This window comes from Sceloporus occidentalis, unplaced genomic scaffold (assembly GCF_023333645.1).
Source record: "Sceloporus occidentalis isolate IW3139 unplaced genomic scaffold, rSceOcc1.0.p SCAF_260, whole genome shotgun sequence".
Lineage (NCBI taxonomy): Eukaryota > Metazoa > Chordata > Lepidosauria > Squamata > Phrynosomatidae > Sceloporus > Sceloporus occidentalis.
The window spans coordinates 868,178-892,027 of NW_028317240.1; the positions used below are offsets into that span (position 1 = coordinate 868,178).

Below are 23,850 nucleotides of genomic sequence, written 5' to 3' on the forward strand. Positions count from 1 at the left end.
TGTTATATAATAAATGGGGAAAAAGTGGGTCCCCAATGTGAGTTTATACAAATACATGACAGCTCTGGAAAACAGGTAGTCTAAGCATAGTATTCATATGAATGTACAGGCAGACATGCACAATTATATGGCTGCATTTGCTTTTTCAAGTATGTAACAATATACAGCAAACGCATACTTACTCTGTGACTAGAACATTTGTCAGTTAATGTGTACAACACTCACTTCTTTATCACATATTATATAGCAGTGATGGCGAACCTTTTTGAGCCCAAGTGCCCAAACTGCAAACCAAAACGACTTATTTTTTTCAAAGTGCCAACACTGCAATTAAACCTGAATAACGAGGTTTTAGTTTAGAAAAAAACGCACATATACACAGCTGCCCTATACACACACACATATGCCTGCCCAAGTGCCCATACATATGCCTTACCATATGTATATGCACACACAAATCTACCATCAGACCCCCCCACCCACCTTCATTCTCCACATCAGACCCCCCCAACCCACCTTTGTTCTCCACATCAGACCCCCCCACAACCTTTGTTCTCCACATCAGACCCCCCACAACCTTTGTTCTCCACATCAGACCCACCCACCTTGGTTCTCCACAAATCTTACCTTTTCTTCCTCCTTTCTGCTTCCTCCTTTCTGCTTCTTCCTGTCTGCTTCTTCCGTTCTAACTGTCCTTGCCGCTCGCAGTCTGTGCAGTGCGGCTGCGCACAGCTGTTTATGCTGAGCGCCGGGGCTGGATATAAACGTCATATCCAGTCGCCCGGCGCTCAGCACTGAGAACTGTGGGAGATGTAGTTCCGCGGGACGCCGTGACTACAGTGTATGACTGTAGTCACGGCGTGCCCACAGAGACGGCTCGGCGTGCCAACAGCGGCACGCGTGCCACGCGTTCGCCATCACTGTTATATAGGATAACTGTGGCTAGCAATATGTTAGCCTAATGTTTGTATAATTAATAGGTTTTGTATAATTAATAGGTTCGGGGCAACGCATTAAGGTTTCGTAGGCTGAGGCTTGTATGGATTTCTTACTTGCAATTAAACCATATTTTTCTTTATGTATTAATGAACCTTTAGTAATCTATGTTTTACAGTAAACTTCAAAAAGTGAAGATGCTGAATGCATACGGTAGAAGATTGAGAAAGGCATTGCGAGATTAACAACAATAATCCATGGTTCAAAACCAAACACAACTTCCTCCAGTCCATTGTCATATTGGGGACGACAACCAAATGCAGGCGGGATCCAAAGCTATAGAAGAAAGAAAAGAGCAAAAATATCAAAGTTAATGACGGATACAAGTGATTCACCCCATAAAGTCCACCCATTTTTTTGAAATCCTGGAACCTTAAGCCTTATTTGTTCTTTGGCTTCTTATGATCAGCTTTTTTAGCCTCATCTCTATATCATGCATGGTTAAATCCCACTAACCTCTGCCTGTTGGAAAACTATTCCACTTATCCATTACCTTCTTAACAAAGAAAGAGACTTTCTAATGTCTAAGACTCTGATTTCTTCTAAACGCATTTGTCATCATCTTAAATAAGTAGATCAAGTAGATAGTAGCACTTGGCTTCAGAAAGGTTAATAATCAATGGGGTACAGTCAAGGAGAGAGAAACTTTCCACTCTTGCTGATCTCAAACAGGGTGATGCGACAAACTAAATTGGAGCATTAGTATCTACTGTCACATAAAAGAGCAAGAAGTATCGTCATTTATGATTAAGCCCAACCTATAGACACCCACCATCATTTTATCATTCCTACAGAAAGACAATGTTTGCAGATGGTCCAAGTTGCTTTATACTATCATCAAAAATATGCTTTAACATGATTTTGAAGTTTTTGTATCAATTAAATTGAATTTATAGATGTTTGTCTAAATTAGAAGAACATATTATTTTTTGTTTATGTTACTATTAATTATAATTATTGTGCTTTTTCCTGGATGATTTGGACTAAATGCTAACATCTATATCACAAAAATTATTTGAAGCTCAAAAATTATAAAAATGATGTAAAAGAATCTTACCGAAATATTACAAAGGAAGAGGAACGCTGCAATATTTTTTAGGATTCTTCTTTTCTTGTTGAGCTTTGTGGATCTGCAAGCCTGGATTGCCACACTAGATGGTGAGAGTCTAATAGAGTTATTATTTTCCTGATTCTTCTTATTCTCCACACAACCTTCACCTAGAGAGAGTTGTGAATTTGACAAGTAGGGAAATTCACTGCAGATAGTAACCGCTTCACTGAACACTTCATAGGAAGGTGTAAGAGATAAGGTGCTTCGACTGGACATGGAAAATATTTTCTCAATGGCTTTTTCACTGGTTTCATCTTCTCTTCGATGGATGCATTCAATAATAAATAAGTTCTGAATGTATTTCTCGATAATTACGAGTATAGAATAAGGCAGGTTGTACCATGCGTATCCAGGGTGTGTCTCTGCAGAGATTATTGCTAAAATCGAACCCCAGGATATGAGCCATGATCCACAAGATGAACCAACTAGTAGATCAGAGTCCAGTTTCTTGGCAGGGCTTTCGCTCCCGTCCATTGATTTATTTTCCAGTCTGTATATGATGAGCCCAATAACAGCCGCTGTGCACATAAGAGTCAAGACTGTGATGGCGTATACATAAAACATAGTAAGTGCCATTTCGCTCTTACTCTTTGAACGACCTATTTGGATGAGATAAACTACAAGAACAGCAATGGTTGTCGTAAGCACAAGTAACCCCACGATAGTGCCAGCTGTTATACCATGGAACTTAAAGTGAATTTTCTGTTGCTGATGGTGCTTTACTCTGCGACCAATATTCTTCCAGAGAACATATAGCATTGTTGAGGCCAAAATATGATATTCTATTGTAAATGGATAAAGGTAGTATATTCCTTGTGAAAATATGGAACAGACACTTGAAGTACAATTGCATTCAGGTGTATGGAGATCTATAAAGGAAATATTAAAATACCATTAGCCGGAAAAGGATTCAATATTTTTGTAATTGAGTGACTACATCAATTTTCAGTCCTGAAAAACAACAAAGTTGCGAAGGATGAAGCTGTGTCAGCTATATTGTCCAAGAGGCCCATAGAGAGGTGTCAGAATATGCCTGTCATGCCATGCTTTACTACTGGGTCTCATGGGTCATGAAGTCTCTGCTTATACACTAGAGTTCCCATTTGTGGACATTCAAGTCTTTTTCTTCTCTTTGGGTACTTCCAACAAGTTGATACTAAACATTTGCTTAATTCTTGGAGGACAAGTGAAGGAGTAACAAAGGTCATGTTCTATCTTCTTGATGTCTAGCATGACCAAACCAAAACTAAGTGCACCTTAATATGATATCAGATCCCTTTATATCCCGCTGTATTTTCTTTGTGTTGTAGCTAAGCAATTTAAGGGAACAGGGAGGAGATTTGTACCATATTGAGTGATACCTTCTCCTTTTCTCTTACTAGAGAGGGCTCTAGATAAGGCTATGGAATGACTGCTAGATGGCATGTGTTCAGGTTTTGCACCTTCTGAGAGTCACTGTAATGCACTTGCCTTAGTGTTGCTGTACGTCACCGATACATTTTTGATCATAACAAAGAAGGATCATGTTAACATGTAGAAACAGTGAACTCGGAATGCCAAGATCCACTTAAGAACCATTAATAAAAGTGTGTATAAAACAATAATACATATAAATTACTCATCGCTCTGCTTCTGAATTACCTGTTCAGTCAAACTGTGAGTACAGGAGAGCTGCCTATTACCTTTTAAGTTGTGGTATAGGATACTACCCTTGAGGACCTGATGTAATTAAATGTATGTTTTACCTTCTGAATATCTTACCCATTGTTATATTTGAAAAGCCAAGAGTGATCAGCCTTTCCTTGTGTTCATTCAATTGGTGCTTTGATTCAGTTAATATCCCATTGGCCCAGAGTAGGAGGTTGGTGAACACAGCATGGATTAAACCAAACCTAGAACACACGTGATATACAAACATTTATTAAAAAGGAGATGTGCAGCATTAATAGAGACTATGGACCATACATGGTTTTATTCCAAGACGTGATACAAATAAGCATAATTGTAATTTTCCCTTTCAGATGTTAATAATATAAGCCCTATGGTCACAAAGGTTCAAATTCACCCCTCCCTGACTCCTATGCAACAGGACAAGGGATTAAAATGTAAAAAAACTAAACATTAAAATAAATTAACATTTAAGTAGCCCTAGTTGGGGGAACAAGGTCCATCCATGTACATTTCAATGATGTTACGTGTCTGTTAGAAATACCTTCTAAACCAATTTTCAACTTCAAAGTTCTATATTTTGGAAAGCAACACCGAAATACATTGTCTAGAATCTTTAGAATCTAATAAGATATTGTATCTAGAATTAAGATATATTACCGTAGATCCTAGTGTAATCCAATAATAATAGGTATTTGCAGAGGCAGCAAAGTGTACTATACATGTATGACGGTCTATATGTCTTGTTACATACATACATGCGCATGCAGCAGTAAAGTGGCATAAGCGCATTAGAAGTATTCAAACTAAAAGGATATGAGAATATGGCAAAGGAAAAGGAAAAAAACAATGGAGCGCTCTGTTAAAAAGGAGTGTGATACTTATTGGGGACAGCGTTATACATCATTTATATTATATGGAAAATATTATGGTGTCTGTTTTATTTCTCTTTTATGTGAAAATCTGTGATTCTGGTCGAGAGATTAACCCGAATTGAGATGAAAAGCACTCCATATATACTTCAACTAATTGCACATAAGTATACATTTTTATTATTATAAATTTAAAGTGACAGCACTCCATTGTTTTTTCCTTTTCCTATTTTGTAGTGTTAGAGGTGTCTTTAAGGGGTCAACACCTTGTAAACGTTGAGCAGCTTGTAAATAATTTGTGAGATATTAATATAGCGCCTGAAAACGCGCCCCCTTCATGCATTCTTCCTCTATTCCTCAAACTTCAGTCAGGTTCAACGGTGAGAATCTGACAATATGTTTTCTTGCATTAAAAATTAACATGACAAAGACATACAGAATGAAGCAGAATGAAGGCAATGATTCTGAGAACCTTAGTTTATGTTATGCTTGCTTAATTGTTTTCTAAGTTAAAATATAATACTTAAAATCCGAAAGCTTATTAAACACTGCCAATGCTAATTTGCTGCATTGGTGATTACCTGTCAGTCACCACCAGAGGTCCTGTACTTACATACTTGTATACTTGTATATTCTAACCATAACTGGGAATCTCCGGGTGAAGCCCTGTTTCCCCAGGTCTTAGAGCCAGCTTCTTGTTTCTGGCAGGGGAGAAGTGTTAGGCCACGCCCACTCCCGGCTACTCCAAAAGAGGGAGAGCTGCAGGAGGCCTACCTTGAGACGTTCCCGGTAACGCATTGGTAACTGTAATTGATAACAGTTGACGTGAACATTTAAGCTGTACCTCAAGTCGTCTAAGATACTAATGAAGATATGTTTGAGCCGTTCATTATGCACCAGAAACCTTTTCAAAATCAACCTATACTGATTTAGCCAGACAATTTTTTATGTGTACATTTGGGATTATTTATAATTATTCATGCGTCGGGATGTGATGCGATAGGCTTGGGCAGCTGGGACCACCGCCACGAGTCAGGCCTAGGGCAAAATCCAAGGTTAACATGCCTCTGCACATGAAAACGGTACGTGTGCCATTTTGTATCCATCATTCTGCGACAGAACAGAGAGACCCAGCAAATTTTAGGTAAATATGGCTTATATATACACACGTTCCCTAGCACAATAAAAAGAAGATAGTATTTAACTGTAGTGGACCTTGTCAACCACAAATTTATGGATAATAGATCAACTTCAAAGTCACTTAATACAAAATAGTGATCAGAATTTGTGATTCTTTTTGAATAATTTGTAATCATTATTTTATTTAAATTCATATGTGTTTTGATTGAAAACCATAAGTCATCTCTATTGGCCACACCTGCCCAGGTTGCCAGAAGCTCCCCTTCTTCTGGGGGAGTGGGGCGGGGTTAACTGGCCACAGAGACAGGGCTAGCCACCACAGGCTTTGGTGAGCGGGGAATGAGGTGGGAGGAGACATGGACAAACAAAAGCTCCCTGCCTAGACTGACAGAAGAGTTTGACCCAGAGGCCAAGGGAAGTAGGGTCCCACCCAGAGACTCTGCTTCAAACCTGAAGAATTCTCAGATATTGTTTTGGTCTATTTAGGAAACCAGATTAGATAGCCACCTAGCCCAGCAAGATATATGGGGCACTTTTTGGGGTCAAGGTATGTCAAGGGTGTAGTCTGAATGAAGTTGGATCTGGAACGAAATGACTCTTGGCTATTACCATACTCAGTAGATAGGTTATGTTCAGATATCCTAAACTGTTTTCCTTTTTACCTATATCTGAACTCTAGGTGGAAGAGTAGAATCAGTAACAATAGTTTGCAAAATCAGGATGGGATGTAATTAGCAGACATAAAACAACTGTTTACCTTTCAAGAGTTTTGAACGACTGGATGATATCCTTAGCATGAAACCATAAAAAATAAACCTAGGAACAAAGTAGAACAAATTGTTAATTTATCTGGTATTGTATTTGTGTCAAATATACATTCATTATTATATAAAAACCACTGATATTGGTATTATGTTATACCAAAATACATCATAAGGAAAAAAAAATCTAAAAACGTCATAAGCGTTTCCATAAAGAATCAGATCAGTGTGGTGTTTGAGCAGGTAAAGTCACTAAAATATCACATGCATGCCTGACAACTCTTCTAGTTTTGCCTGGAGACTGTGGGTGAAGCACAGCTTCTCCACGTCAGGGCACAAAATCTCTCGGCAGCTTTTTAGGGCAAATCAAAAATTTTTATTGTAATTTTCAGGTAATGTAGGGAAGGGGTACAGAAAGGAAAAAAGGGAGGGGAAGGGGTAGAAGAATCCACACAGGTGATACATAATGCGCCAACACGCTACAAAAGAAGAGCCATAACAGAGTACATAGACAAAGTACACTCAAGGACACACGAAGTGCCCGCACAGCGAAGGAACCACAGTCTGTGCACCCGGCCAGGTGCAGCAAATATCGTTAACAGATGAAAAATCCGAGTGGACAGGCCGACATGTAAACAAAATATTCGGCGATGCCCCAATTACAGGATATCAGAAAATCCCTCTACCATAGGCAGGCGCACGCATGAGTGCAACAGGCGAAGCACTAGTGATGCAGAACTCATATCAAAGAAAAGTTAGCTAAAATAGGACACCAACTGAAGCAATTGGAAAGTTCCCATTCCAAGGCCGGGAACGCCAAGGCACCCACAAGAGGAGCAACTCCAAGAAAAGTAGTATTCAGGGTACCAGCCAAGAGCTGCAGGCGGAGTGTTCCTGCGACTGTTTGCGGAGCAGGACCGTGTACACGAATGAAAAATAAAAAATAGAGGAGAACGAGAAGGGGAGAACAAGGGAAGAGAATCAGAAAGAACCAAGAAAAAGAGAAAAAATAAAAAAATAATAAAAAATAAAAAAAAAATAAAAAAAAAAAGGGGGGGGGGGAGGAGAGAGGGAGGGACACAAAACCACAACACAAGTACATAGGGAGTCAAAAAGCTATAGAGAAGACAGGAAGACACAGAAACTCGCACGGCTCACACAGATTACTCCAGTAAGGGACAAATAGTAGGGTCACTCACGAAAGACAACCAGCAGAACCACAAGGCCTGATACCGCTCCATACTCCCAGAAGCTATATGATGCAGTTCATCCAAAACCCTGAGCCGCTCCACTCGGAGCACCCATTCAGCGAACGTGGGGGGGGCAGGGCAGCCCCAGTGTAAAGGAATTAGAGCCTTAGCAGCCACCAGCAAGTGGCAGAGTACCGATTTCCGGAAGCGCTTGACGGATTGGGGCACATGAAAAAGAAGGAAACACTCCGGGGTGAGAGGGGGAACCGAGTCCGTGAAGCGATGAAGTGTGGAGTGGATGGCAGTCCAGAAAGGGACAATACCTGGACACTCCCACCAGATGTGAAGGAGGGAACCCGGAGTGGCATCACACCGCCAACAACGGTTGGGGACATCAGGGCGATAGGCAGAAAGCAGCGCAGGAGGGCGATACCAGAGGGCCAGCAACTTATACGACATTTCCTGATCTCTGGCACTCCTGGAGCAACGGAAATTAAGAACACAGATCTTCTCCCACTGGGGCTGCGTGAAGGTGAGTCTCAGCTCAGACTCCCAGCGACCCATAAACGCCGGAGGCAAGGGATTAAAGGCATCGAGGAGAAGGCCGTATAAGCGGGAGACGCCATAAGCTAACAAGGAGGGCGCCACACAAAGATCCTCAAATACAGTAAGGGGACGAGAGAGATTGTGCTGCCGAGGCAGAGAGCAACAGAAACTGCGGAGCTGCGCGTATTTGAAAACATCAGAGAAGGAGGGAGGCGAAGAAGGGGACAACTGAGTCAAGGGCTTAAGACCCGACGGCGACCAGTAGGAACGGATACTACCCGTCCGATCAGAGGGGGGGGCAGGGAAGATAAACCCTCCCCGGCTGGGCGGGAAGTCGGGATTATCCCTAACAGCAGTCAGAGGGGAAGGAATGGTGGAAAGTTGGGTGTGTCGGAGCACAGAATGCCAGACGTCCAATGTAGCCCGGATGAATGGGTGAGGCGCAGCAAGAGACCTAGCCGTCGGGATCGATAGCCATGGCAGCACACCAGCAGGAGACCCCAAGAGAGAAGACTCAACAGCCACCCACTGCTTATGGCTAGGGCCATGGACCCATTCCACGACCCGCAGAAGATGACATGCTCTGTAGTACGGCGCCAAACCCCCCCGAGACTTGGGCAGAATCAGAGTGGAGAACCGGACTCGCGGGGCCCGAGAACCCCAGACGAACCGCAAGAGAGTCTGCCGCAAGGAGACAAAGAATGATGGGGGGAGATAGACGGGGAGGGTCTGGAAAAGGTACAGCACACGAGGCATGATAGACATTTTAATGACATTAATCCGGCCCACCCAGGATATCATCAAACCACGCCAACGCGACAGGTCCGCCTGGATCCCGGCAAGAAGAGGCGAAAAGTTGTAGTGAAAGAGGTGAGAGAAGTCAGGGGAGAGCCAGGTCCCCAGGTACTTAATTCTATCAGAACTCCAACGGAAGGAGAAGCACGGCTGCAAGGAGCGAACCTCAGCACAGGGCAAGGCGACGGTAAGGATTTCAGATTTGGAAGGGTTAATCTTAAAATTCGAGAGAGCACCGTAAACCGATAGTTCGCGCAAAATAACAGGGAGAGACAGCCGAGGGTGAGAGACAGGGAAGAGAAGGTCATCCGCGTACGCCAGTAATTTGTGGCGCGTACCCCCAACAGAAAGACCGTTGATGTCAGGGTTGCACCTGATAGATTGCAACAGGGGTTCCAAAGACAAAACAAAGAGAAGGGGGGACAGCGGACAGCCCTGGCGCGTGCCATTTCTAATATGGAAAGGGGTCGGCAGCTTTTTATTGTCTCTTGTGCTTCTGTGATCCAATTCATCCTCTCCTGTCCATTCCCCTTTGTCTCTCCTTTCTTCTCTCTCTCTCCTCTCCTTTCTTTATATTCTCGCCTCTTTTCTCTCCTCCCCTTTCTCTAGTCTCTCTATTCTCTCTCCAATCTCTCTCGGTTTCCCTCTTCTTTCACTCATTTATTTCTTGTCTAAGCCAAGCATTTTATCTGTCACAAGTAAAATCACAAGCATGGTCACACCACTGGCCATACCCTCAGGCAAACCTCTCAGAAAGGAGCCAAGAAATGGCTCAGAAAACAGTAGCATTCCTCTGTAAACTCAATGCTTCCTCTTTTCCTCTTGGATCGCCATCTCTCCCTCATTGTATATTAAATGTGGGTACTTAGAACCTACTTTTATATTTTGCCAACTATACTAAAAAAGATCACATACACTCAAATTGTTTTAATTAGCACATGGTCAGTCCATGGCGTGAACATTAATGCCACAACAAGGCTTCAACCGCATTCACCTTTTGTGACATACATTCAATACAGTGCCAGCCTACATATCAACACACCCAATCTTTTATACTAAATGGCTTACTGACCATAATGGAAACTGTAGTCCACGGTAGCGGGAGTGTCAAATTTAGCCATTAGGGTTGTAATCTTTTCTTCCAAACAAAATACTGGCCATAGTCACAGGTCATGAGCAGTCCACGGGGATGAGGCCAAAAAAGGGCTCATTTCTTGCTTGTTTAGACAGTGTATGTAAACATACATAGTTTAAATTCAATCCAGCTTGTGCATAGCACTGTGCATAGGTGACAGTAATCTGTAAGAGCCATCATTCCCCACAAACAGTTTGTCAATTGCCAGTGTCATCTTTGTGAAAAACAGTTTAGCAGTGTCATCTTTATGCCCAAACAGCTTCTCTTTGTCATCTTTGTCCTCAGCTAGCTTAATAATGCCATCTTTGTCACCAGCTTCCCAGTGCCATGTTTGTCCTCAATCAACTTCCCAGTACCATTTTTGTCCCCAAACAGCTTCCCAGTACCAGCTTTGTTCTCTAAAATCTTAACAGTGCCATCTTTATCCCAAAACAGCTTACCAGTGCCATCTGTATCCCCAAACAGCTTCTCAGTACCATCTTTGTGCTCAAACAACTCCCCAGTGCCAGCTTTGTCCACAATCAACTTCCTAGTACCATCTTTGTCCCAAACAGCTTCCTAGTACCAACTTTGTTCCCTGAAAACTTAACAGTGTCATCTTTGATCCCAAACAGCTTCCCAGTACCATATTTGTGCTCAAACAACTCCCAAGTGCCAGCTTTGTCCACAATCAACTTCCTAGCACCAGCTTTGTCCCAAACAGCTTCCCAGTACCAACTTTGTTCCCTGAAATCTTAACAGTGCCATCTTTGACAATGTGACAATACTCTTTCCAGTACAATCTTTGTCCCCAAACAGCTTCCCAGTACCATCTTTGCCTTGATTTTGCCTTGTTCACCCCAGGGCTCCATGTGACCGCATCTTACTGGTTTTGTAGAGTCCCTTCCCAATAATTTAGGGGTGTCGTGTGACTCAAAAACCTTTGTGGGTTATTGAGAAGGCTGGTCAACTTTCTTCAAACAGGTAGTGGTGTATGAGCAGGCGAGTGGGGTGGCTTTTTATGCTGTCCCCTGTAAAGGGCTGCCCTAGGCATATTCAGCCTAGTCCAAGATACAGCCCTGAGTAAGCTCAGCAGTGAAACTGCTTAACAGGGTGCTTGAAGCCTCCATCAGACATTAATGCATACGATAGCTTTATTTTTTTCTTCTGATGTTTCCTTTGTATGCATTTGTTCTGTAGCCTCACACCACAGCAATTTACCTTTCTGGAGATGTTATTAAATGCATCTTTAGCTCAAAAGTACACATGCACAAGTACTCACTTGCATGAGAATTCAGTGGTGGTTAATGTAAACTCCCATGTGCATGCACAGAACTCCTATTGACTTTAATAGCATTACTTTCCTATAAGTGATAGACAATGTGGATAATGGAAAATGGACAGCTGCAGCATCTTCAGCAGGTGTTTTTAATCACTGCAGGTTATTTTTCAATATCCAATAATTCCTGGTGAGGCTGTGTGTGACAGTAGACTGTCCCTTTAACATGCCCTTAAAGGAGAGAGATATAAAGGCATGTCATGCATTCCTATCAGGCAAAAACTTAAAGGTCCTCCTCTACTACCACAGTAAATCATGGTTGCCCGTTCTAGAATCTTCACTGATAATATTTACTGAGTATCAAATACTGCTTGCCCTGGTAATGCCGGCTGCAGACCCAGGTTGTGAAGGGCACCTGTACTGCTTTTATTTAATTCTGGGACTTGAGGAGGTCTCAAAACAGGGTGGCCCGGACATAGACATGTAACAGCCTATCTGATGGACTATTCTAAGCAATCAGGAAAACATGGTCACACTATTCTTCAGACACACAAGACAAGATAAAACCTAATTAACCTACTTATGATTTACCGTACTGTTGATATATAAAATAATCCATTCTACTGTTCAATTAAAAAGTACTGTAAGTGCTATAAAATAAGTGAGCATGTGTCTGATTAGAATTCAGATAGAACCTCCATTGAGCCTTTAGAAAAGGTGCCCCCTGGACCAATAGGGGAGGGGGTAATGACTGCTGGCACATGCACAGGGCTGTAGTCAGGGTCTCTTTTCATTGGTGGGTAGCTGCAACATTGTTGCAGCTATAAGGGTTAGATAGTGTAAGAGGTGAATCTTACCTATTTCCCCTTTGTCACCAGCAACCTGCAGACGTTCCCCTCCCGCCTGCCCTAATTTCATGTTTCATGTTTTGCTCACTACATTTGGTCGGTTCATGTTATTTATATGTTTGTTATCTTTCTTTTTAATCTTGTCTTGTTTGATTGTCAGAGCTGCGGTCTGGGTACCCTGGCCAGCGTGGGTTACAAAGAAGCATGGCATGGGCTTGGGGAGGCGTGTCCCGTGGGCAGCTTTTGGCACCTACGGGGCTAGGATTCTTGGCTTGTTGGGGTAATTATCTGCCTGTTGGGCTTAGTGCTTAACAGCTGGCAGGTCATTTTAGAATTGGTTGTGTGTTTTACCACTGGCCTGAGGAATGTTTATTCTAATAAAGCTGTGGCCAAAAGCCCTACCCCACCAATGTGTCCTGTGTCTTCATTTGGGGTACTGGGGTGGGTAATTTTTAGCCCCCCGGTTATGGGCTTAAGCAGTCAAGTGTTTAGTAATGACACAGCATCCAGCAGTCTGCTCCTCAGATACACTTTTATTAACTCAAGTTCCAAAAGACAATTAAAAAGTCACTAGTAGTTTTCTATACGAGCCCAGTTTGATGGTACTCATTTAAGGTGCATAGAGGTAATATATAGGTGCATAGAGGTTTGTATAGTGTTGATTATAGTAGAATCTAAAACATAGGCAACATTTGGACACATTTTTCTTCTAAAATATCAAGTCATATATTCCAGAAAACACCAACTTTTTGTGCATGCACTTAACCAAGATAATTAATATTCCATGTGAACTGTGATGTCCACATAAAGCCAAGGCATGGAAGAGCAGAGAGTCTTGAAATGGGATCCCCCCACAGCCGCTCTGTATATACTAAAGCGCATTATGTCTTTTTCACTAATTAGCTGTTCTACTGACAAATACCACATTACTTTCCCACTGTGAACGTTCCCGGAAATTTGTTAGCTTTTATAGGAACTACGGGGTGGATTATATTACCTGTGATAAATGTATCACTATTTTAATCTTCAAATGCCCATAGACAACAATGGTAATTTTAAGTTAAAAACCACTGCTAAATTGTTCTCAGGTAATCAAACCCAGACCTATGTGCTTTCTCATTTTGGCCTTGAAACACAATCTCCCCAGGGGAAGGCAGGCAAGACTTCTTATACACTTATCCACAAGGTGGTAAGGAAGAATGATAGTATCATAAACGCTACAATGACTTTTTAAAATAATCTGAATATTTTAATGTTAATTTAGGCCAATTCATATTTTAGTATGCAAAATATTCAAAGCCTTTATTTGTATTAAATGTTCTTGAATATGCATATATTTTTGGAAAAAAAGAAATGTGATAAAGACATGGGATCATGGGAACAACCTATATAGTATTTATCTTTTAGTGAACATCGAGATTGTTTTTGATATAAAGAACATGTGGGGGAAGACAAGGGGGCCATGTAGGCTATTAGTGCACCCATTACTTATCCAAAACCTTCATTATACAGGTCAGTGAATCAAATAAACCAAATGACATATCATCCTATTGGATGGTTGGACTCCTGCACCACAGTTCTCAATGGGCCATTTGGGGAGATTAAAGTTGTATTATGGAGGTCCGTCCAGACGTCTATTTTAATATTTCCATTTTAGCTAATGTGAGGCACCAATGTCATCCAATGTCATAGGATGTCATATCCTGATGGTCTCCACAAGAATACAGGCAACAAAGGAAGAGAGGAACCTATTTGGTAGAAGCTGACTGGTGAGGACAAGGCCCCAGTCCTCAGCTACTCGAGGTTAAAGCTCAATCCTTTAAAAGCAAATATTTAAAAAAATGTTAAAAAAAACCCCCATAAACCATAGATTATTTGCAGTTCCATATATGCCTCTGAGGTATCTACAGTTACAAAGCATTACGATAGCATTACACCCTGACTGGATCCTATCTGCAATCTTTTTACAGGCTTGTCATGCAGCCCCTTTTGGTGAATGTGTGTTCACAGCTGTCAGGTTGAAAGGTAACAGCACACAATAACTCTTATAGTTTTGTAGTTTGTTATACAAAATGCTTTTAGAGTATATCTAGCTTTTTTTACAAAAAATATTTCAGGATTAAATTCGTATCAGAGGCTCCACCCTTTTACAGAAGCGCTCCGGGAGGCCAGGATAACCCATCAGGTAGTAGAGAGAAGCAAACCAAGAATCTAAGAACAGGAAGAGGCAAGATAAGAAGCAGAGCTGCGGAAAATGAGATGGGGACACTGAAGCGGCTGGCGGAGAAGGTAATGAGACATTGAGGGAGAGAGCACGAAAGAGAGTATTAGTGAGGGTATGGTTCCCAATAGAAAAAGCCTTCCTAATTTCGTCCGAATCAAAAGAGTAGGAAACAAAATGAATTGTCCAAAAACGAATGGACCAGAAACTAACCGGAAAATGTGTCTGAAGTTCAGGCAGTGATGTGAAATAGGGGTTTACTACCTTTAAATAGTAGAACCTATAGAGTAATGCATGAGGGTCTGAAAGAGGAGATCCATTATCAGTGAATGTAAATTGGTAGCATATAAATTACTTATTTCATGAAGCAATAATATAATTCTCATAGCTAATATAACAACATTAAAAGTTGGGTCAAACATTTAATAACAGAGCGTGCAACCTTGGGCTTACCAGTTTCTGACTATCATCCTCAGATAATGACCAAGAACAATTCATAAAATAAAAAAATAAATATATACGTAGAATAATTAATAAAATTGAAGTGGGAAGCTGCCGTTTCCAAAAAAGTGAAATATGTGTGATTTCCGTAAAGGTTAGACCCTATACCTGCAAACAGCCTAGTCTACATAATCCAATTCTGGACAGTTAGTCACAGCAATTAACTATAGAAATTGATCAAAAATACTGGTGATTTGCACTAAGTGATGCAAATCCTTCAATATGTCTTAAAAACTTTACCGGATTATACAAGGAGGTCTGCAACACAATGAACAGGTACAGGGTAATAACAGGCTTAGAGAAGAGTTTATAATAAAAGGAGCATGCGGGAGGAATACGGAATACCTACCAATTACAGGAGAAGGGCTTATTTCAGAAAAAAAAACAACAAAGGGGTAATTCATTGTGCTATAGAGCGGAGCCAAGCGGCCATGCAGCCTAATACAAAATTCAGGAAATATAAGATATAAAAGAATAAAAAAAATTAAACTGCAAGCAAAATCCATGTACCCTGTGAAAAGTATGATCCTTTCAGTAATCGTATGAATTGAGATGAAAAAAAAGTTTGGAATATAATCCTATTCTTACCTGTAGTAGCGTGTGAACGGTGTGTGTAACAGGAAAAATGCCTTCGGTTATTGATAAACACTCAGAATATCCGATGTAATAACCGATTTTGAAAGAATCCAAAATAAGAGTTATCACCGCAAACAACGTAATACCGCCTCCCAGAAAATAGAGAAAAAATAATTATTATCTGATAAATATTAACATTCGGTTACCCAATAAATGGTTTAACATGTTGTAACAAACTGCTACATGTTTCTGTGTAAAGCAGAAAAGCAGATTCATTGCAGGAATGTTGATTGAAAGATGCAATTTTAGGTTCTGAAGCAAACCACCAAATCAAACATTGTCTCAGTTCAAATATTTCCTTTAAAACGTTCAAACAATGATGACGGATATACTGCATTGTTCACGGAAAAAAATAAATTTTTTTCTCTGGTATTTTATATGAGAAAGATTTTGCAATTAGTTAACACAAATGTTATGTCGACGTTCATATACAGTATTCTCATTCCAAATGATGTTGACCTTTAACCTCCAGATAGAGTGGATGAATGAATTAGTGAAATGAACCAGTAGTGTGCTTATGTTTGCTCATGAAAGTTTGGGAGTTTGCATTCCAAAAGCCTTTCCTCATTAAGTGTGGTTCAGGAAGGAAACTTAGTGCGCGCCCAACATGCCAATGATCTGTACGTAGAACATAGAATTTGGCAGCAGGTAAGAACCATTCAGCCCATCTAGTCTACCCATTTTTCCTGATATAAAGACTCAGAACCTTAATCAGTCCTTGGGCATGTCTTAGGTTCATGTTCGCTTTATGTCTATCCCATGCAGGCTTACATTCCTTCACTGTATTAGCCTCTACAACATCTGCTGGTGGGCTATTCCATTTATCTACCACCTTCTTAGTAAAGTAAAAGGTCCTTAAATCTGTAGACATGTTAAAAGATACCTAGGTGTCTACGTAATGATAAGGGCTGGAGATAGAATAGTGTTTCTTACCCTGAATGCTTGGGAACTCCAATTATGATCTATGAACTACAAGAGGTCTCCTGGACAGTATGAGGTGGTCCTCAGGATGTTGCAAGGAATATAAAAGAGATACCATGTGTTTTGGAAAATATGTAATGTATATTATAAAGTATGAGCAGGAAGGAATGCCTTCTTAGCTAATATTTTAAGGCTTGGATTTTAGTTATACTAATGGTAAGCTATTCACATAAATATGCTATGTTTTATTTTTTGATCATTGTAAACATCAATAAGAAGGGAAGCAGCACTTGGTTTCCCACACACATTAATAGTTATAACCAAACAAAAACCGGGCAAGCAACTAGCACAAAGGATCCTGAAAGTGAAGTAAAAATAAAAATAAAAAAAATCATTCGGGTTATATTTGTAATAAAAAAAACTCTACAAAATGGGGTATAGATTGTTCTGCTGTCGTCAGAATGAAACGTGAAAATAAAAAGGCAAAATATGTGTATATACATATTTTTTTGTTCGGTTATAACTATTAAAGTGTGTTGGAAACCATATATATGTGTGTGTGTGTGCATATACAGTATATATATATATATATATATATATATATATATATATATATATATATGCAATCAGTGTACTAAGCACAGTGCTACTAGTCATTTAATAAACATACTAGTTATTTTTCAGACTCTTTTGATTAAAAGACAAGAGGTCACTTACATCTTAACCATCTTGCTCCAGCATCAGTATCTTTCTCTATAATTGATCGCCTCCGGCTGTAACTTCCAAAAATGTACCAGAGCATCCAGATCAACTGAATTAGCATCAGCGTGATTAGGTAAGACAGCAGGTCTCTGTCTGTTATCCCGACAGCGTGAATTGCCCAGGCGAACATCAACAGCAGTCCAGCCAAGAAGATATTGAACCCATACTGACTGCTCAGGATCTCGGCGTTTTTCTGGGGGTAGTTACGGATTAAATTCAAATGTAATTTCTTCCCTTCTTTTTTGTTCTGCTGATCTGAAGAAGACAAAACATCAAGTTTGTTTTCTTCTGCCATGACCTTTTGTATCTGAAACACAAAATATTTTTTTAGCAATTTTTGGTGAGTTACATCATCTGCTAAAAACTAAAAAAAAAAAAAGCAAATTAAAATATATTTTTTACATTTTATTCAATTTACTGAACAAAATATTTATTAGAATGTGTCATGGATTCAATTAACAAAATGTGCTACTGATATTTAATTATAACTTTTTTCTCGAACCTTTTAAATTATTAAACTATTTATTATTAAAGGACATTCATAATCCAGATATATATATATATATATATATGTGTGTGTGTTTTATATATATATATATATATATATATATATATATGTGTGTGTGTTGTGGACATATCAATGTGAAACACCAGAGCAAACTGGGAATAAATCACAGCAGTAAAACATTATCTAACTAATTTATACAAGGGATTAATAGAATATCAATTTCTTACCACATCCACAGGATTATCCGGAAAATGTCTTGTTCTCCTGTGACACGAAGCAGAGGAACTGTGTCTGCCTTTCTCAGGTGGGATTTTCTGCTCACTTTTAGTTTCAAGCTCTGACTTTGATCCCTCTTATAGGGATGGTTTTGTTGTAGACGTCAGAAGGCAGGTAGATAGGATTTCAATAGCAACACCTAAGCGCATTGTGGACAGACGAGGGATTCTCATAGCCGTCTACCACAACAGAAAACAAATACACTGCTCTGCACTCAAGAAGCGTGCATATAGCAGTATAAAGAGCAATTCTGGTGCAAAGTGGTAAAAGTGGAGTAATCGCCATAGCAGACAAAATGGGATGTTTTAGCTGATCACGCACATTTTGTATTGCTTTTTTTTGTATATAACCCTGATCATTCCTAGCCTTCAAAACACATTGGCTCACACTGTACTACTTAGAATGTTTGGTGGATATGAGCGTGGCGTAGTCTTCTGCAGCCTTAAAAAAGCACTATAGTGTGTATAGATTAAATTAAGTAAATAAAACACATTCTTCTTCTTACCTCGCTCTGCTACATAATTAATTAACTATAGGTCACAAAAAGTATTAGTAAGGCCTTGCCCCTCCACCTCACCTCCTGACCAGAAAGCAGTGGTGTAACAACAGCGGTCACTACTGCTATTGCCATTCTTCTTGTGCCTTTAAAGCTGTCCTCCCTGCACGCCAAGTTAACATAGCTAACCTTTGTGGCGCTCGCACCAAAATTTTACACAAGCGGCTGGTCTAACCACGTTAAGTGACCCCACGGCAAAAGTGAGGCTGCTCTCACATTGTACAAGCGCCACAGAGAAAGCAGCAAATGAGGTAAGGAGGTAAGCGATAGGTAGTATGTATGTTAGACAAGCTCTTTGGGGAGAAAGATGGCATTGGCAAGCTGTTAGGGGACAAAAATGGCACATACAAGCTATTTGGGTCCACTGACAAGCTGTTTCAATAGACAACAAGCTGTTTGGTGCAATGATGGCACAGACAGGCTGTTTGGTGGCACTCACAAGCTGCTTAGTGGCAAACGTGGCAAAGGCAAGCTGTTTGGGGCAAAGATGGGACAGGCAAGCTTGTTCAGGTCAAAAGTGGCACATTCCTGGTGTTGGGTGGCAAATATGCCACAAATGCTTTTTGGGGTAAAGATGGCACAGAAAAGCTGTTTGGGGGCTAAGGTGGTAATCACAACTGTCTGGGGGCAAAGATGGCACTGTGTGACATGCTGCTTGTGAAGTTGGGGTGCCCCAGGGAATTTTTCGCACTGGGACCCTGTGGTTTCTAGTAAGAAAATAAATAGTTTTTCCCACCATATTGACCTGAGCTTTTTAGCTATTTTACTATATTCGTTCAATTATGATTCTCATGTTTAGCATACTCACTCAAATTGTATTTATTTCAATGTACTGAATACTTACTGTGATTTGCCATTCTGGCTATTTGCGATGCTGGCTTGAGACTCCAGGCTGTCCAACGGTACCAAGGAGAGAGATGTCCCTACAGATACAAGAACCCATAAATGCATTATTCAGATATTTAGCAGCTTTTATTGTGGCTTAGAAATAATGATAGTAGTTTTGTTTATGGAGAATAGGAGGAAGGGACAGTAATGAGCCAGGTCTTCGGTTTTTGCTTGTCTCTAGAAACAGTCCTACTGAAAATGGTCAGCTCAGTTTATATATTTGTTCTATTGTTCTTTCAAGAAACAACAGGAACTTTACACACAGATTCCTGCAATTTTAAATGATTTCTGATTATCAGCGACTCATACAAGGTTCTTAATGTATGACTACTGCTTTGATTTGGTTAGCTATTTTTCTCTGATTAAATTATTATTCCTCTTGCCTCTTTAGTAGTGTGCTTTAATTATTATGATAATGACCGTTGTAAAACTGATTAGCTGATGTGTTGGATAATTGAGCTGATTTAGTTGTATAGTAGTGTGAAAAAAAATAATGTAAGGGGTTGGCTGGAAAGGGGGGGGTCAATTGCCACCTGTGCTGCTCTGATTTAAAGAATTTGTAATGTTACCCGTTGACATTTTGTATGTTCTGCTTGCAATTCCACGCACAGCCACCAGGGGCATGCCCAGAATAACAATTATTATTATTATTATTATTATACATTACATTGATTTATATATCAACAGCAGATGCCGTAGCGTTGTTACAATCAGTGGAAAAATTTAAAATCACACACAATACTCTGATATGTAGATTTGCACAGACCAAAAGTGTTGTTGTTAACAGCTGAAGGTGAATCAGGCAGAGTCTTCAGACTACATATGTGGATCATTTATCCAGACATTTACAGCTAATCACAGCACCCATATCTTAACCTTTCAGTGCGAGACAAATTTGTTTGATTTGTGATCAAAGCGGACCCAGGATGCCAATCTCATATGCGGTGGCATTTCAGGGCCCCAAATATGTAATTGCTAACCAATATCTTGTGTTTGTCCGCACCCCATTCCCACAAGATTGTAAGCTTGCGAGCAGGGCACGCTCCACCTAATCGGTTTGTCTTAGTCTGTCAACTCTCGTCTTGTCATACCCCTAGTCTTGTATGAAGTGCTGTGTAAATTGCTGGTGCTGTATAAATAAAAGATAATAATACAATGCACTTTCTGAACTGATCATCAGCCATTCCTGAGCCAGATTGATGAAAAGGGAGTTGTAGCCATCAAAAGCAAGAGGAACAGAGGTGCAAAAAAAAAAAAGGCTGGCATCTTGTGGATCTATGATTTTTTTTACCCGTATTATACTTCTTTAGTACAATTATGGAATTTAACCACTTTTTTGCCTACACTGCAATATGTTGTGTTCACCTTTGTGTACATGTATGTGCCATATTTTTAAGAAATGTATTTGGTTTGGAAATGTAGAAAATATATGTGGAATACAGAATTACATGTCAGAATATTGGGGGTAAACTGTGATATATATTACATATCTTCAATATAAAGTTCAAGCTGGTTATAAGGTTGTTAATTTAACTTACCATAATTATAGCAAAATAACAGCACCCCACCCCAAAAAAAGTGTCCCGACTCCAGGCACTTAAAGGGTTAAAATAAAGATTGCCTTTCTTTAAAAAAAAAAAAAAATTAAATTACAATGCACCCAAAACAGCATTTGAAAAAATAGTAGAACCAAGAGGGGGAGAAACAGATTAAAACAGAAGATAAGATTTATAGTAACCTATGTAAGATAAATTCTGCAGAAAAACGTACGCTTACAGAGGTACAAATATATATTTTTTCCTTTTGGGATTGTCACAGGTGGGGTTCTAGAGAGATCCTATATTTTTTGAAGTAGAATATCACTAATTCTCTGATTCTTAGTTGTGAAATGAAGAGGTGAGTAATGGTTCATTGTTTGGCGTGCCTCAAAAGTAGAGGCAGATAATGATTTAGAATAATAAGATTCAAAAGGTTATCTGAGGGTAATTAAAAAGGTATATGGGTCTAGGTGCAGTAATTCATTAAATATTCTCACTTGTTTCTAGTTAAATTCAAAAAAGTATCTAAATGTAAATGAATTCTTAAGAAAATGTGTAACCAGCTTTATGAAAGATGGACTAAGTCCTAATTGTCTGCTATAAATTTCAGTAATTGAGAAGTGGATTACAGCTGATGTAACTCCCATTAAGAAGTTCTCATGCTAAAGAAACATTAAGCTCCTAATAGCCTGATGCTTAAAAAGGGCTCTTCACATAATTATGACAAATCTGCAGTTAAATCTAGCCTGGCAATAGATAACCTCACTGCTTGCTGAATCTTCAGACCCAATATAAATAACAGCAAAAATGTCAGTGTGCAGGCAAAACCATGTAAAGTACACGGTGGTTATTTAGCTCTATGAATTTTTCTACTCAATCACATATTCACATATGTCGAGTAATCACCACTTCAAGTGGTTATTCACTTAGTTATTACAAAGCCATACGTGTGCTTACGTGTGCAGCTGGTGAGCAATCAAATCCCAACTCATCCATAAAGTGGAGACAGGCTTGCTTCATACGCCCTCTTTGGGTACTGGGGACCAAAGTCTTAGCATTTTATTTTATTTTTTTTAATTAGAGTATGTATTTTTTACATTGTGTTCCTTTACAAGGTTTAATAGTTTCGCACTTGACCTTAGTGCATTGTGTTGACGAGCGTGCCACGTCAATATCACCTTCATGGTTTAAACTACGTTATAAGGATCTTTATAACAATGACTTTACAGACCTTATTATAATACCTTATTATAGTAATGGTATCATCAAATAACCCTATCAATTATTTGACAGAACTGTTGAGAAAGTTGATATGATGCAGTCCAAAAATGAATGAGCAGCAACCTTGTGATTGGCTGGTTAGGAGATATGTCTCAATCATACCAGATTCTTCATCAGGCCATTAGAAGAATGGTGATCTGTTGAGAGTCAAGTTAGGACTGAATCTTACCAGAATGAAATAAAGCAAATCGGATACATCAGATGTAATATGAATACTTAATGAACACAAATGGACAAATACAAGAAAAATAGAGCCTCCTAAACAGGTAATAGGTAATATAATAAAAATAATAATAATATTATAGGGAACAACCCTGAGTAACCGAAGCAAAACAATGGTGATACTCCCATCCGAAATTATAAAACATATTTAAGTCTCTAAGACATAATAAAAACAAATAAAAAAGTGAGAGATGTATAGTATTGATTATTGCAGCAAGACTTTTAAGATAACTTAAAACCAAATGTAGGGTGTCATAAATAAACCTGATAGAAATGAAATGGGATATACCTCCAGTTGCCAAGATTTTTTAATGCATGCCTTCATAAATACTTCTAGACTGGCTCTACGTCAGTTTATTTAAATATTTCCCGTTCCTCCATGTATAAATACTGCTTTTGGTCTGAGCTTTAAACAAAAAAACACAGTAATATAGTGTAATGTTTCTAAATACAGATATGTGAGAAACATATAAAAAAATGAGAGCAGCATACTGCATGTAGGTCAGCCCTTTAACCCCGTCACGACAAAGCTTGTACATGTACGCGCTCACAATGCATTGTCACTAAGGGCTTAAGGTATCTGTGCTTTAAGGGAAACCACCTCATAGAGGGCTTATGTTTATACGATCCACAGAGTAGTAAATGGTCTATAACGCCAATTACGAGCCAAATAGGAGAATATGCAGGAAATTAGCATACAAAAAATGATTAAAGTGTTACAGCAATCTATATTTCCTGGATTATGTTTGCAGTAAGAATAACAGTAAATTAGTATTCCAACGTAATTGTTTCCTAAACTTTGTATGTATTCACCAGTCATTGTGTGCTCATTATAGCCAAAGGATGCCTTACACGTAAACGAATAGGTGGGACTTTTTCTTTATTAACTTTCAGAAGGACATCCGAGCCCCTCGCCCCCTATGAAGCTTATTGCTACATAATTGAAAATCAGGTCGACAGCATGCCAAACGTAGGGTGTACAGAACCATGATACATCTGAACTTTAGTCGTAAACACATTCAAACGCAAACTATCTGTGCTACGGATTCAAAGCTCTTTATAGGGTTACATAAATCCAATTTATGATAATTTATGGCAACATCCCATCTGTTTAAATATATCGAAAATGTCTTCCTTGGCCTTTGATATGGGAATATTAATGAGTATTATCCTCTGATGTATTTAGTTTTACAGCCTAGTCATCCAGGTGTAGTCAAATG

At 39.5% G+C, this 23,850-nt stretch overlaps 1 protein-coding gene across 1 annotated transcript in view; it reads right to left on the reverse strand.

The window, feature by feature from the left end:
* Positions 1-1,101: 1,101 nt before the first annotated feature.
* The window catches only part of LOC149275876 (proton channel OTOP1-like), a 31,343-nt gene continuing 8,594 nt past the window's right edge, over positions 1,102-23,850 (reverse strand). Inside the window, exons 4-9 of the mRNA XM_089504210.1 lie at positions 17,317-17,668; positions 15,631-15,767; positions 6,545-6,603; positions 3,869-3,999; positions 2,054-2,976; positions 1,102-1,272 (exon numbers count right to left, since the gene is read on the reverse strand). Of these exons, the coding sequence (XP_089360336.1) occupies positions 1,102-1,272; positions 2,054-2,976; positions 3,869-3,999; positions 6,545-6,603; positions 15,631-15,767; positions 17,317-17,668 (1,773 nt within the window). The remainder of the gene's footprint in view (positions 1,273-2,053; positions 2,977-3,868; positions 4,000-6,544; positions 6,604-15,630; positions 15,768-17,316; positions 17,669-23,850) is intronic.